Source organism: Mustela nivalis, assembly GCF_964662115.1.
Source record: "Mustela nivalis genome assembly, chromosome: 9".
NCBI classification, from domain to species: Eukaryota; Metazoa; Chordata; class Mammalia; order Carnivora; family Mustelidae; genus Mustela; species Mustela nivalis.
This window is the reverse complement of record NC_139028.1, coordinates 60,622,721-60,637,938: the sequence shown is the minus strand read 5'-3', so window position 1 is coordinate 60,637,938 and position 15,218 is coordinate 60,622,721. Positions and strand designations below refer to the sequence as shown.

Below are 15,218 nucleotides of genomic sequence, written 5' to 3'. Positions count from 1 at the left end.
GGAGTCAGATTCGGGCTCCATCCCAAGACTCTGGGATCATGACCTGAGTTGAAGGCAGCCGCTTAACCATCTGAGCTGCCCAGGTACCCCAGTGTTTTCATATTCTTTGGATAAATACCCAGGAGTGCAATTACTAGATTTTAAGTAGTTTTATTTTTAACTTTCTGAGGAAGCTCCATACTGTTTTCCACAGTGGCTGACTAGTTTGCATTCCCACCAGCAGTGCATGAAGGTTCCTTTTCCTCCACATCCTTGCCAACACCTGTTGTTACCTGTGTTGATTTTAGCCATTCTGACAGGTGTGAGGTGATACCTCATTGCGGTTTTGATTTGCATTTCTGTGACAATGAGTGATGTTGAGCATCTTTTCATGTGTCTTTTGGCCATCTGCATGTCTCTTGGCGAAGTGTCTGTTCATATTTTCTGCTGATTTTTAAATTGGATTATTTGGTTTCTTGGGTTTTGTATCAGTCCCTTCTATATTTTGGATACTAACACCTTATTGGATATGTGATTTGCAGCTATAGTTTTGTGGGTTTTTTTGGCGACTACAGTTATTTTTATTACTTTTGTCCTTTCACCTTTATAAGTGATAGAGGTAAGTGATTAACATACCAGCGTATTACGATATTATGGTATTCAGACTTGGACCATATGCTTACCTTCACCAGTGTGGTGTTTATTTTTATATATATTCATGTTACTAGTTAGCATTATTTCATTTCAGCAGGAGATCGTTCTTCATGGTTTTTTTTTTTTTTTTGTTGTTGTTGTTTTTAGAAATTGAGGGAATACCAGTGGGAGAAGGGGAGGAACAGAGGGTAAGAAAGAGAGAGAGAGAGAATCTCAGGTAGGCTCCATGCTCAGCATGGAGCCCAGAGCTTGGCTTGATCTCATGACCCTGAGATTATGACCTGAGCCAAAATCAAGAGTCAGTCATTTAACTGACTGAGCCACCTAGGTGCCCTGATCTTGTGGAGGTTGTTTTGTTGTTGTTTTTTTAGATTTTATTTTGAGAGAGAGAGAGAGAGAGCCCAGTTTGGGGAGGGACAGAGGGAGAAGCAGGCTGCCCCCTGAGCAAGGAGCCCAATGCATGGCTTGTTCCTAAGGCAGTCGCTTTACTGGTTGAACCACCCAGGCACCCCCGATCTTGTTTTCTAATGTAAACGTTTACAGCTATAAATTTTGCCTTAGTGTGGCTGTTGTTTCATCCCATGAATTTTGGGATGTTGTGTCTATTTTAATTCATCTCTAAGTATTTTCTACTTTTCTCTTTTGATTTCTTCTTTGATCAATTGGTTGTTCAAGGATATGGCATTTTATCAAAACAGTGTTTGGTACTGGCACAAAAACAGACACCTTGATCAATGGAACAGAATAGGGAGCCCAGAAAGAAACCCATGCTTATATGGTCAACTAATCTCCAACAGGGGGGCAAGAATATATAATGGGAAAAAGAGGAGTGCATGGGTGGCTCAGTGGGTTAAGCTCTGCCTTCAGCCCAGGTCATGATCTCAGGACCCTGGGATGGAGCCCCACATCGGGCTCTCTGCTCAGTGGGGAGCCTCCTTCCTCCTCTCTCTCTCTCTGCCTGCCTCTCTGCCTACTTGTGATCTCCGTCTGTCAAGTAAATAAATAAAATATTTTTAAAAAATGGGAAAAAGACAACCCCTTCATAAATTGTGCTGGGAAAACTGAATAGCTACATGCAAAGAAATGAAACTGAACCACTTTCTTGTATCATACACAAAAGTAAGCTCAAAATGGATTAAAGACGTAAATGTAAAAACTGGAATCCTAAAACTCCTAAAAGAAAAAATTGGGGTTCTTTTATTAAGAAAAAAAGGAGAGTGATATTGGGATGGCAAATAGCCCCCCAAAATATAGGAAAGAAAAGAATATGTCATTTAATTTCCACAGACTTGTGAATTTTTGTTTGGTTATTTTGAACTTCATTTTGTTGTGGTTGGAGGAAGTATTTTGTATGTTATCTATCTTTTCAAGTCTGTTGAGAACTTTTAGTCTAACATATGGTCTGTCCAAATGTTTCATGTGTATTTGAGAAGAATGTATATGATATACAGTAGAGTGTTCTGTATATGTCCATTAATTGATATTTGTTATAAGCTCCTGTGTTGAAAATTACTCATTTTGAATTTTGAATGCTTTGTGCCACTTTATTTTACCCAGAATCAATTTATAAAATAGTTTAACCATTTCTTTCCCCCTTTTACTACTTATTTCTGCTTTGGGGTGTTTACTATTTCTTTGCTTTTCATGTTTGAGGTTTGTTTCTGGTTTGTAAAGATGGGAACAAAAATCAGATGAAGAGAAATTGTTAGAAAAAAGAAATTAAATATATTACCATAAAATGAAATTTCAAAAAGACATGCAAAATGCATACCCCAATTTGTTGCTCTTTGATTCAGGAGACAAAAGTAACACAATTCTGTATTTTATCTTGTCATTAGTCTGTCTGTGGATCGTTCTTTCAGTCTCAATACCTACCTTTTCCAACTCATTTTCTGCTGAATATTTGGGGTTCTTTTTGAGATACTTCTTTTTATCTTTAGAATTAGCACCTGGGTGGCTCAGTTGAGGAAGCATCAGCCTTTGGCTGAGGTTATGATCCTGGGGTCCTGGGATAAAACCCTTATTGGACTCCCTGCTCAGCAGGGAGCCTGCTTCTCCCTCTGTAGCTCCCCCTGCTTGTTCTCTCTTGTGCTTTCTCTCTCTCTGTCAAATAAATAAATAAAATCTTAAAAAAAAAAAAAGAATTTTCTTTAGTGACTATTCTGATTGAAAAATCTTAGTTTTGGGACATGTGGGTGGCTCTGTTAAACATCTACCTTCTGCTCAGGTCATGATGGTGGGATAGAGTTCTACAAGGGGCTCCTTGCTCAGTGGGGAGCCTATTTCTCCTGCTCTCCCACGTTTGTGCTTGCTCATTCTCTATCTCTCACTCTGACAAATAAATAAATAAAATCTCTGAAAAAAAGAAAAATCTAAAAAAAGAAAAATATTAGTTTTACTTGTCAAAAGTTATCTTTATTTTAATTGGATCTTTTTTTTTTTTTTTAAAGATTTTGTTTGAGAGAGAGAGAATGAGAGAGAGTGCAGGAGAAGGGGGAGGGTTAGAGGTAGAAGCAGATTTCCCACTGAGGGGGGAGTCTGCCGTGGGACTCAGTCCTAGGACTCCAGGGTCATGACCCAAGTTGAAGGCAGTTGCTTAGCCAACGGAGCCACCCAGGTGCCCCTATTTGGATCATTTTACAGTATTTATTTTGAGTAAAGAATTATTTTCTTTGTAAATATGTTTCCACCATCTTTCTCAGAAGTCACCTATTTAGCTTTTATTAAGGGCCAAGTTCATGTATTTTTTTTTTAAAGTGGTATTGATTAATACAATTATTTTCTTGTGTTCTTTTCCTATAGGGAATACAGTGAGTAACCTGATTATGATTATACCTCCAATTTTTGGTGCAATTCAGAGTGTTAGAGATGGACTGGAAAAGCGGTACATTGCTTCTTATTTAGCACTCACAGGTATGTGTAACACTTTGTCTAAAAATGATGTACAGTATTCAGATGGATTATTTTTCTCATTCATACTTAAAATTGGTTCTTAATTTTGTGCTACTATACAACTTGAACATATTCTGAAACTTCTGATATAAAACTCCAGTACATTGAACTGTATTTTGAATACAGTTTTTAAAAAATCAGAATATTTCAAGCATACAGAAAAGAATAGAGATAATATAACAAATATACCCATATGTCTTACCACTCAGCTTTGTCAGATGTTAGTGCTTTGTGATATTTGTTTCAGATTTTTTTCTTTTTTAAGGAAATAAACTACTAGATAAAATTGAACCTACGTTTGTATTCCTGCCTGGTTTTATTCCCTTCATCCTCCTAGCTCATCCTCCTAGAGTTAATCTCTACACTTAATTTGATTATCATTTTCTCAGTGTTTTTTGTGTTTATACTACATATATATGTATATTTTAAAGTATATATAATATGGTTTGCATATTTTCAAACTATTTAAAAGGTATTATACTGTATCTAACCTTTTCCAACTTACTCATATACCTCTGCCTTGTCTGTGAGGCAGGGACTGTGTCTTGGTTATCTTTGTATCCCTATTGACAGGCAATTTAGTGGTATTTAGTAAGTGTTGGATGGATGGGTGAATGAACTTTATCAGAGCCTAAGATGGGAAAATCTCTATGTCATGTTCTTGCATTATCATCATCACAAGAAAAATAACAAAGTTGATTCTAGTTTGTTTTTTTTATATATAATCTTCTAAACACAATTTCTTGTTTTAGCCCAAAGTATTATTTATATATAGGTAGAAAGGACTTTTAATTACTACAGATCAATAAACTATAATGTGTCATATCAGATGCTATATAATGTATCATATCAGATTCTACTGTAATTAATCATTGGATGTGAGAGACTTCAGTTTCAGAATCCATTTCTCATATGCATGATATTTTAAGAAAGTTATTTGTTTTGGGGCACCTGGGTGGCTCAGTGGGTTAAAGCCTCTGCCTTCGGCTCAGGTCATGATCCCAGGATTCGGGGATCGAGCCCTGCATCGGGCTCTCTCTTCAGCAGGTAGCCTGCTTCCCTTCCTCTCTCTCTGCCTGCCTCTCTGCCTACTTGTGATCTCTGTCTGTCAAATAAATAAAAAAAATCTTAAAAAAAAAGTTATTTGTTTTAAGAAAGTTACTTCAAAAGGAAGACTTGTTCACAAACTTAGCTTTTTGCTTTATTTCCTGGGATATTTTAAAAAAGAGAGATTTATTTATTTATTTTTAGAGTATAGATGGTTAGGGGCAGAGGGAGTGGGATTCTAATGCAGACTCCACACTGAGCATGGAGATTGACTCGGAGGTTGATCTCAGGACCCTGAGATCATGATCATGACCTGAGCCAAAACCAAGAGTTGGAGGCTTAACCGACTGCACTACCTAGGTGCCCCTATTTACAGGGATGTTTTAAGAATGTTTATAAAATACTGACAGGTCACAATCAGTAATAACAATAAGAATAAAAAGATTTGTAGGAATTCCTGGTTGCCTAGGATAATAGTGTCCTCCTAAATTAGAATTTGTCCACTCATCCTCCCAGAAAACCACACAGATTAAGAAAGGAAGTTCATAGTACCACACTTATTCAATACTGTGAACTTCAGATCATTTTTAAATAGGTAAAAATGCCAGTTTCCAATAGAATTATCTTTGATGCTTTAGAATTGGGGAAGTTTGAAAAACTGCGTGAAAAAGAGGAGAGGGGTTGAGAGACAAAGTCTGAAAAAAAAATCTGCACACTAAATGCAAAATTTCTGAAAGCAGTCTGAGATCTGGTAGATGACAATACTGGCTAAAGGTAAAGACTTTAAAATGTGTAAGACCTAAGGTAGCATGTTTTAGAAAGGTACTACTTCTGGGAAAGAGATATGTAAAAAGGGGATGGGGACTGGGGTGCCTGGGTGGCTCACTTAGTTAAGTTTCTGACTCTTGATTTTGGCTCAGGTTATGATCTCAGGGTCTTGGGATTTGAGCCCTGCATCAGGATCTGTGCTGAATGTGGACCCTGCTTGGGATTCTCTCTCTCCTTCTCTCTTTAAAAAAAAAAAGAAAATGTATTTAAAGAAAGAAAGAGGGAGCGACTCTTTGGAGATATGTCAGTGAAGGGAAAGAAGGAAACTAGGGGGAGTTAAGATCCTGCGGAAACAGATGAACTAATCAGACCCTTCCTCCTTCACTCCCTGTATTGCCCAAGTAAGTAAGTATATATGAAAGAGGGCTCTGAACCTCACTATTTGACAGAAGGGAGCAGTCTTGAGCTAGGAATTTTTAGGCCCCCCAAAATCTTGTCTCTTTCCTCCATAGGGACCAAAAGAAGCAGTCTACATCCATAGAAAATTACTGTAAAAAGAAAACAGAAAATGCAAGTCAAGATTTTTTGGCTCATGGGCATCTTTCCCCCACAACTAGTTACAAAGCATAAGGAAACTATAGCATAAAACTCCAAGCTGAATTAACTAGCCTCAAAGAAATGAATCAAAAATTCAGAAACAAATAACACCCTGTTTTAAAAGAAATAAAATTAGAATTGATTAAACTTTGGAAAGATATTGAAGCTGAATTACAATGTGTTGAATATTTAATAAGGGCTACTTAAGAAGACAGAGAAGTAAGCAAAAGAATGAAAATTAGATGATGAAAAGGGCCAGAGAGAAAGTGATTGAAATGGAAAAGAGGCAGAGAAGACTTCATAAACATATCACTGGAGTCCCTGGAGAAGAAAAACAAAACAGTGAAATAGAACTTACATTTAAAATTATAATTCAAGAAACTTTAGAAACAAAAGAAGAAAAAAAATGAATCCGTATTGAAAGGTCCATTTTTGCCTCCTAAAACTGTCTTGGAATGATTAACTCTGAAACATAGCCTTGTAAAACTACTGGATTTTAAAAATGAAAAAAAAAAAAAATCCTTAAAGCTCTAGTGAACAAGGGCCCCTTACCGACTAAGGCAAATAAATTAGGCCAGCATTACACCTCATCAGCAACAAAAAGAAGGGTACCAGTGGAACAGCATTTTTAGTGTCAGCCACACATTTTCAATTCTAATCAAGTTGTTTTCAGATATCCAGGGTATAGAAAGACATTTTGAAACATGCAAGTCTCACTGACTATTATATACATGACTTCTTCCTCATGAATCTGTGAGCACTGTACTAATTTAGTAGCTACTAGCTACTTGTGACAATTTAAATTTAAATTAATTAAAATTAAATAACACATAAAATTCAATTACTCTGTTGGACTAGCCACATCTCAGGCGCTCAATACTCATAGGAGGCTTGTGGCTACCCTATTAGGCAATGCATATATAGAACCTGTCCATTGTCATGGAAAATTCTGCTGATTACATTATACTAGAGAATGATGTTCATCCAACTAAGAAAAGACTGGGAAAACCTCAGCAAAATGTCTGATGATGAGACTTTAATATATTTAACTATAGATCTAAGTCTAATATAGGTGGGATAGAGTTAAAGGATAATATATGGACACATTATATGGTGTAATAAGTAAAAAGAATGAAGTTTTTTTAAATAAGGGAAAGAGGGATGCCTAGGTTGGTCAGTTGGTTAAATGTCTGCCTACAGCTTAGGTCATGACCCCAGGGTCCTGGGATTGAGTGCTTCCTCAGCAGGGAGTCTACTTCTCCTCTCCACCTGCTCTGCCTGTTCCTTCCCCTGCTTGTGCATGTGTGCTCACTCTCTCTCTTTCTCTCACAAAAATAAATAAAATCTTAAAAAAAAAAGTTTAAATGAGGGAAGGGAAGCGCAAAGTAGAATAAATAAGTTCATTGTAGCCTAGGTAATAAGTTGACTACTAAAGAATATAATTTAAAAGTAACAAATTGGGTTGTAAAAGGTCAAGTAAGAAAATAAAGAGGGGCTCAGAGTACTATAAAATGCCTAAGTACAAAAGAAACCCTTAGAACAACAGAGATGCTTTTTTACATACCAAAAAAAGTTTTTTAAAGAGCAAAAGACTTATCACTTAGAGAAATACATTAAATATAATATATGTGTAACAATTATAGTAAGATAGTATTATTGAGATTAAACACATCAATCATATCAATCAATACAAATGAGCTTAACTACCAAAGGAAAACATTTTCAAATTTGCTTACTAAACAAACCAAACTTTCTGCTTTATATAAAAGATGCACTTAAAATGATTCAGAAAAAATTAGAAATCATAACAAAGTAGGGGTAGTGATCTTGATATCATATAAACTAGAATTCCCATTAAAAAGCTTTAAATGTAGGGGGAGGAGCAAGATGGTGGAGAGTAGGAAACCTAAATATCGTATGGTCCAGGAATTCAGCTAGACAATTACCAAAACTTTCTGAACACCTACAAACTCAACAGGAGATCAAAGAATAGCAGCAATTCTATGAACACAAAAGCAACCATTTTCTTGAATGCAGGACCTACAGAGAAGTGAATCCAAGGTGATATACAGGAAGACAGACCATGGCGGGGAGGGAGCCTATATCAGCTGGCTCCCAGCAAGTGACAGAGCATCAGAGCACAAAATCTGAACTTTTAGAAGTCTGCTCAGCAAAGGGATGTTGCTTTAGTGACTAAACGGGGGTGGAACCCTCACCTGGGCAGCGTGGTCTCAGGGCCCTCAGGGTCACAGAAAGATGTTGGAGGGGTTGCCTGAGTGTGGTAGAGCTCCCAGATGTTGCAGTGGGGAAGCCGGTTGCACAGACTGAGCTGAGGAGTAGGATCTCAGCTCGGGGTTGCCATAAACTGTGATCTGTGGCACAGTCGGCCTCTTTGAGCAGGGGCCCAACAAGCGGCAGAAACAAGGAGACTCCCCTTCCTCCTCTGGAAGGAGCAGCACAGGAGCATGCTGCAGGAATCAGCTGAGCTTGGAGACTCCAACCGGTGTCACGTATCAGAGTTAGAAACGCTCATCATAGGCCAGGTGAACACAGAATGTGGCTGGAGACCACACTCCAGGAGTATGGGAGACAGGAGTGATTGATTGCTTTTCTCTGAGGGCATACCAAAGAGTGGGGCCCTGAGTTCTTGGCTCTTCTTGGACCAGAGATTGGGAGGCCACCATTTTCATTCTCATCCTCCAAAGCTGTACAGAAAGCTTTCAGGAAACAAAAGCTACCGAGAGCAAACCTGAGCAGATTACGTAGCTTGGGCCCTGGCAAAGGTGTGTAACTCCACCTGGGGCAAAGAGACTTGAGAATCACAGCAACAGGCCACTGCCCCAGGAGGCAGTTTCTTCTACTAGACCAAAATATACCCAAAATCTAGTATGTGGCTCTGTTCTATTCACCAGCCTGATCATACTTTTTTTTTTTTTCCTTTCTCCCCCCTGCCCCAGTTTGGGGTCTCTTATGATTTGGTTAGTATATATGTTTCTGGGCTCATTCTTGACATTGTAGCATTTTGTTCCCTCATTCATCAATTTTCTCTAGGCAAAATGATAAAACAGAAATGCTCACCTCAAAAACAGAAAGAATAAGAGGCAGTTTCAACTGTCAGGGATCTGACCAATATGGACACTGGTAAAATGTCGGAACTAGAGTTCGGAAAGACGATTGTATGATGCTAGCTGGGGTTGAAGAAAGCATAGAAGATAACTAGAGAATCCTGTCTGGAGAAATAAAAGAACTAAATTCAAACCAAGTTGAAATAAAAAGGACTATTAATGAGGTGCAATATAAAATGGAGCTCTAACTTCTAGGATAAATGAGGCATGAGAGAATTAGTGATATAGAAGACCAAATAATAGAGAATATAGAAGGTGAGAAAAAGATAAACAACTACTGGATCACGGGAGTATTGGAGAGGTAAGTGATACCATAAGACGGAACAATGTTAGAATAATTGGGATCCCAGAAGAAGAATAAAGAGTGGGGCAGAAGGTATACTGGAGCAAATTATAGCAGAGAACTTCCCTAATGTGGAGAAGAAAATGGGCATCAGAATCCAGGAGACTCTTGAGAACTGCCCTCAGAATCAATAAAAATAGGTGAATACCCTGTCACCTAATAGGAAGACTTACAAGTCTCAGATGAAGAGAAAATTCTGAAAGCAGCTTGGAACAAGAGGTCTGTAATCTACAATGGTAGAAATATTAGGCTGGCAGCAGACTTATCCACAGAGACCTGGCAGGCCAGAAAGGACTGACATGACATAGAGGACTAAAGGAGAAAAATAGGCAGCCAAGAATACTATATCCAGCTAGGCTATCATTGAAAATAGGAGAGATAAAAAGTTTCCAGGATAAACAAAAACTGAAAGAATTTGCAAACACCAAACCAGTCCTATAGGAAATATTGAAAGGGGTCTTCTATGCAAAGAGATAGCATAAAAGTAACATATATCAGAAAGGAACAGAAACAGTATACAGTAACAGTGCCCTTACAGGCAATACGTTAGCACAAAATTCATATCTTTCAATAATTACCATGAGTGCAACTGGGCTGAATGTCCCAATGAAGACACAAGGTAGCAGATTGGATTAAAAAACAAGACCCATTTTGATACGCTGTCTGCAATAGACTCGTTTTAGACCCAAAGACACCTCCAGATTGAAAGGGAGGGGGTGAAAAACCATTTACCATGCTACTGGACATCAAAAGAAAGCTGGGGTGGCAGTCCTTATACCGGACAAATTAGATTTTAAGCCAGAGACCATAATAAGAGGTGAGGAAGGACACTATATCATATTTAAAAGGTCTGTCCAACAAGAAGATCCAACAAAATTAAAGAAACATATTGACAATAATACAATAATAGTAGGGGACTTTAACACCCCCCTTCCTGAACTGGACAAATCATCTAAGCAAAATATCAACAAGGAAATAAAGGCTTTAAATGACACAATGAACCAGATGGACTTCACAGATATATTCAGAACATTCCATCCCAAAGCACCAGAATACACATTCTTCTCTAAGGTACATGGAACATTCTCCAGAATAGATCACATCCTGGGTCACAAATCAGGTCTCAACTGGTACCAAAAGACTGGGATCATGCCTTGCATATTTTCAGACCACAATGCATTGAAACTAGAACTCAACCAGAAGAAAAAAGTTGGAAAGAACTCAAATAACATGAACGCTAAAGAGTATCCTGATAAAGAATGAATGCGTCAACCAGGAAATTAAAGGGGTATTTAAAAAATTCACAGAAACAAATGAAAATGAAAATGCAACTGTTCAAAATCTTTGGGATGCAGCAAAAGACAATCCTGAGAGGAAAGTACAGAGCAATATGAGCCTTTCTCATAAAACAAGAAAGGTTTCAAGTACACACCCTAACCGTACACCAAAAGGAGCTGGAGAAAGAACAGCAAAGAAAGCCTAAACCCAGCAGGAGAAGAGAAATAATAAAGATCAGAGCAGATCTCAATGAAATAGAAACCAAAAGAACAGGAGAACAGAGCAACAAAAGTAGGAGTTTGTTCTCTGAGAGAATTAATAAGACTGATAAACCCTTGGCCAGACTTGACAAAAAGAAAAGAGAAAGGATCCAAATTAATAAAATCATGAATGAAAGAGGTGTGTGATCACAACCAACACCAAAGAAATACAAACAATTATAAGAACATTTTATGAGCAACTATACACCAGCAAATTAGACCATCTGGAAGAAATGGATGCATTCCTAGAGATGTATAAACTACAAAAACTGAACCAGGAAGAAATAGAAAACCTGAACAGACCCATAACCAGTAAGGACACTGAAGCAGTCATCAAAAATCTCCCAACAAACAAGCGCCCAAAAGCCTCTGCCTTTGGCTCAGGTCATGGTCCCAGAGTCCTGGTATCGAGCTCCACATCAGGGTCTCTTCTCAGCAGGGAGCTTGCTTCCCTTCCTCTCTCTCTGCCTGCTCTACTGCTTACTTGTGATCTCTGTCAAATAAATAGATGGAATCTTTAAAAATAAATAAATAAATAAATAAAATAAAAAATAGAATTGGAAGGAAAACTTCCAAACTCATTTTATGAGGCCAGTGTCACCTTGATCCCAAAACCAGATGAAAACTCATCAAAAAGAATTACAGACCAATATCCCTAATAACATGGATGTGAAAATTTTCACCAAAATACTAGCCAATAGGATCCAATAGTTCATTGAAAAGGATTATTCAGTACGACCAAGTGGGATTTATTCCTGGGCTGCAAGATTGATTCAACATTCGCAAATCAATCAGTGTCATACACTACATTAATAGGAGAAAGAACAAGAACCATATGAACCTCTCAGTAGATGCAGAAAAAGCATTTGACAAAGTGCAGCATCCTTTCTTGATCAAAACTCTGCGCAGTTTAGGGATACAGGCTTCATTCCTAAATATCATCAAAGCCATCTATGAAAAACCTACAGTGAATATCATTCTCAATGGGGAAAAACTGAGAGCCTTTCCCCTAAGGTCAGAATCTCGGCAGGGACATCTACTATCACCATGCTATTCAACATAGGACTAGAAGTTCTAGCCTCAGGAGTCAGACAACATAAAGAAATTAAGGCATCAGAATTGGCAAAGTTGTCAAACTCTCACTCTTTGCAGATGATATGATACTTTATGTGGAAAACCCAAAATACTCTACCCCAAAATTGCCTGAACTCATATAGGAATTCAGTAAAGTGTCAGGATATAAAACCAGTGTACAGAAATCAGTTGCATTTGTATACACCACCAACAAGACAGAAGAAAGAGAAATTAAGGAGTCGATCTCATTTATAATTGCTTCCTAAACCATAAGATACCTAGGAATAAACCTAACCAAAGAGGCACGGAATCTGTACTCAGAAAACTATAATGTTCTCATGAAAGAAACTGAAGAAGACACAAAGAGATGGAAAAACATTCCATGCTTATGGACTGGAAGAACAAATATTGTGAAAATGTCTATGCTACCTATCGCAGTCTACACATTCAGTGCCATCCTTATCAAAATACCATCAACTTTTTTCAAAGAAATGGAACAAATAATCCTAAAAATTTGTATGGAACCAGAGAAGACCTTGAATAGCCAGAGGAATGTTGAAAAAGAAAGCCAAAATTGGTGGCATCACAATTCCAGACTTCAAGCTCTTTTACAAAGCTGTAATCATCAAGACAGTGTGGCAATGGCACAAAGACACATGAGTCAGTGGAACAGAATAGAGAACCCAGAAATAGACCATCAACTCTGTGGTCAGTTAATCTTCAACAAAGCAGGAAAGAATGTCCAATGGAAAAAAGACAGTCTCTTCAACAAATAGTGCTGGAGGGGCGCCTGGGTGGCTCAGTGGGTTAATCCTCTGCCTTCGGCTCAGGTCATAATCTCAGGGTCCTGGGATCGAGCCCCACATCGGGCTCTCTGCTCAGCAGGGGGCCTGCTTCCTTCTCTCTGCCTTTGTCTCTGCCTACTTGTGATCCCTGTCTGTCAAATAAATAAAATCTTTAAAAACAAACAAACAAACAAACAAACAAAAGAAACAAATGGTGCTGGGAAAATTGGACAGCCACATGCAGAGAAATGAAACTGGGCCATTTCCTTACACCACCCACAAAAATAGACTCAACATGGACGAAAGACCTCAGTGTGAAACAGCAATCCATCAAAATCCTTGAGAACACAGGCAGCAAACTCTTTGACCTCAGCCACAGCAACTTCTTCCTAGAAACATTGCCAAAGGCAAGGGGGGCAATGGCAAAAATGAACTATTGGGACTTTATCGAGATCAAAAGCTTTTGCATAGCAAAGGAAACAGTCAACAGAACCAAAAGCAATTGACAGAATGGGAGAAGATATTTGTAAATGACATATCAAATAAAAGGCTAATATCCAAAATCTATAAAAAATTTATCAAACTCAACACCCAAAGAACAAAGAATCCAATCAAGAAATGGGCAGAAGACATGAACAGACGTTTCTGTAAAGAAGACATCCAGATGGCCAACAGACACATGAAAAAATGCTCCACATCACTCGGTATCAGGGAAATTCAAATCAAAACCAGCATGAGATTCCAGCTCACACCAGTCAGAATGGCTAAGATTAACAAGACAGGAAAGGACAGATGTTGGAGAGGATGTGGAGAAAGGGGAACTCTGCTACACTGTTGGTGGGAATGCAAGCTGGTGCAGCCACTCTGTAAAACAGCATGGAGATTCCTCAAAAAGTTGAAAATAGAGGTACACTATGACCCGGCAATCACACCACTGGGTATCTACCCTAAAGATACAACTGTAGTGATCTGAAGGGACATGTGCACCCGAATGTTTGTAGCAGCAGTGTCTACAATAACCAGACCTTGGGAAGAACCTAGAGGTCCATTAGCAGATGAATGGATACAGAGGATGTGGTATATATATGCAGTGGAATACTATGCAGCCATCAAAAGAAATGAAATCTTGCCATTTGCAATGACGTGGATGGAACTAGAGGGTATTTTGCTGAGCAAAATAAGTCAATCAGGGAAAGACAATTATTATATGATCTCCCTGATATGAGGAATTTGAATGGCAGTGTGGGGGCTTTGAGTGGTAGGGAGGGAAAACATGAAACAAGATGGGATCCGGAGAGGGACAAAGCATAAGAGACTCAATCTCAAGAAACAAACTGAGGGTTGCTGGGGCGAAGGGGTTATGGAGAGGGTGGGTGGGTTATGGACGTTGGGTAGGTTATGTGAAATGGTGAGTGCTGTGATGTGTAAGCCTGACGATTCACAGACCTGTACCCCTGGGGCAAATAATATATTATATGTTAATAAAAATAATTTAAAAAGTTGAAAGTAGAGCTACCCTAGGACTCAGCAGTTGCACTACCGGCTATCTTTGTATCCAAAGATAGAAATGTAGTGATCCGAAGGGGCATGTGCACCCGAATGTTTTTAGCAGCAATGTCCACAATAGCCAAAGTATGGAAACAGGCTACACACAATGGACTATTATGCAGCCATCACAACGAAAATTGGGGCACCTGGGTGCCTCAGTGGGTTAAACCTCTGCCTTTAGCTCAGGTCATGATCTCAGTGTCCTGGAATCGAGCCCCACATCGGGCTCTCTGCTGAGAGAGCCCTTCTCTCTGCCCGCCCCTCTTCCTACTTGTGATCTCTCTTTCTATCTCTCTCTCTCTCTCTCTCAAATAAATAAAATATTTTTTTTTAAAAAAGTATAAATTTGCCATTTGCAACAATGTGGATGAAAGTAGAATGTATTATGCTAAGCGAAGTAAGTCAATCAGATTGGGACAATTATATGATCTCACTGATCTGAGGGATTTGAGAATCAAGACAGGGGATCATAGGGGAAGGGAGGGGTAAATGAAAGAAGATGAAATGAGAGAGGGAGAGTGAACCATAAGAGACTCTTGGTTTCAGAAAAGAAACTGAGCATTGTTGGAGGGTAGGGGATGGAAGGTATGGGGGAGCAGGGTGATGTACATTAGGGAGAGTGTGTGCTATGGTAAGTGCTGTGAATTGTGTAAGATTGATGAATCAGAGATCTGTACTCCTGAAACAATAATGCCCTATATGTTCATTTTTTAAAAAACATTACGTGTGACAAAGACATTATAATTCTAGAAACCATGATATAATTTATGATTTTCCATGCACCAAATGATACAAATACTATTTTTAT

At 38.5% G+C, this 15,218-nt stretch overlaps 1 protein-coding gene across 3 annotated transcripts in view; it reads left to right on the top strand.

Moving 5' to 3' along the window:
- The window catches only part of ACER3 (alkaline ceramidase 3), a 169,488-nt gene that overhangs the window by 50,317 nt on the left and 103,953 nt on the right, over window positions 1-15,218 (top strand). For all 3 annotated transcript variants that reach the window (XM_082749587.1, XM_082749589.1, XM_082749588.1), the window contains exon 2: window positions 3,436-3,546. In XM_082749587.1, coding sequence (XP_082605713.1) covers window positions 3,436-3,546 — 111 coding nt within the window. The remainder of the gene's footprint in view (window positions 1-3,435; window positions 3,547-15,218) is intronic.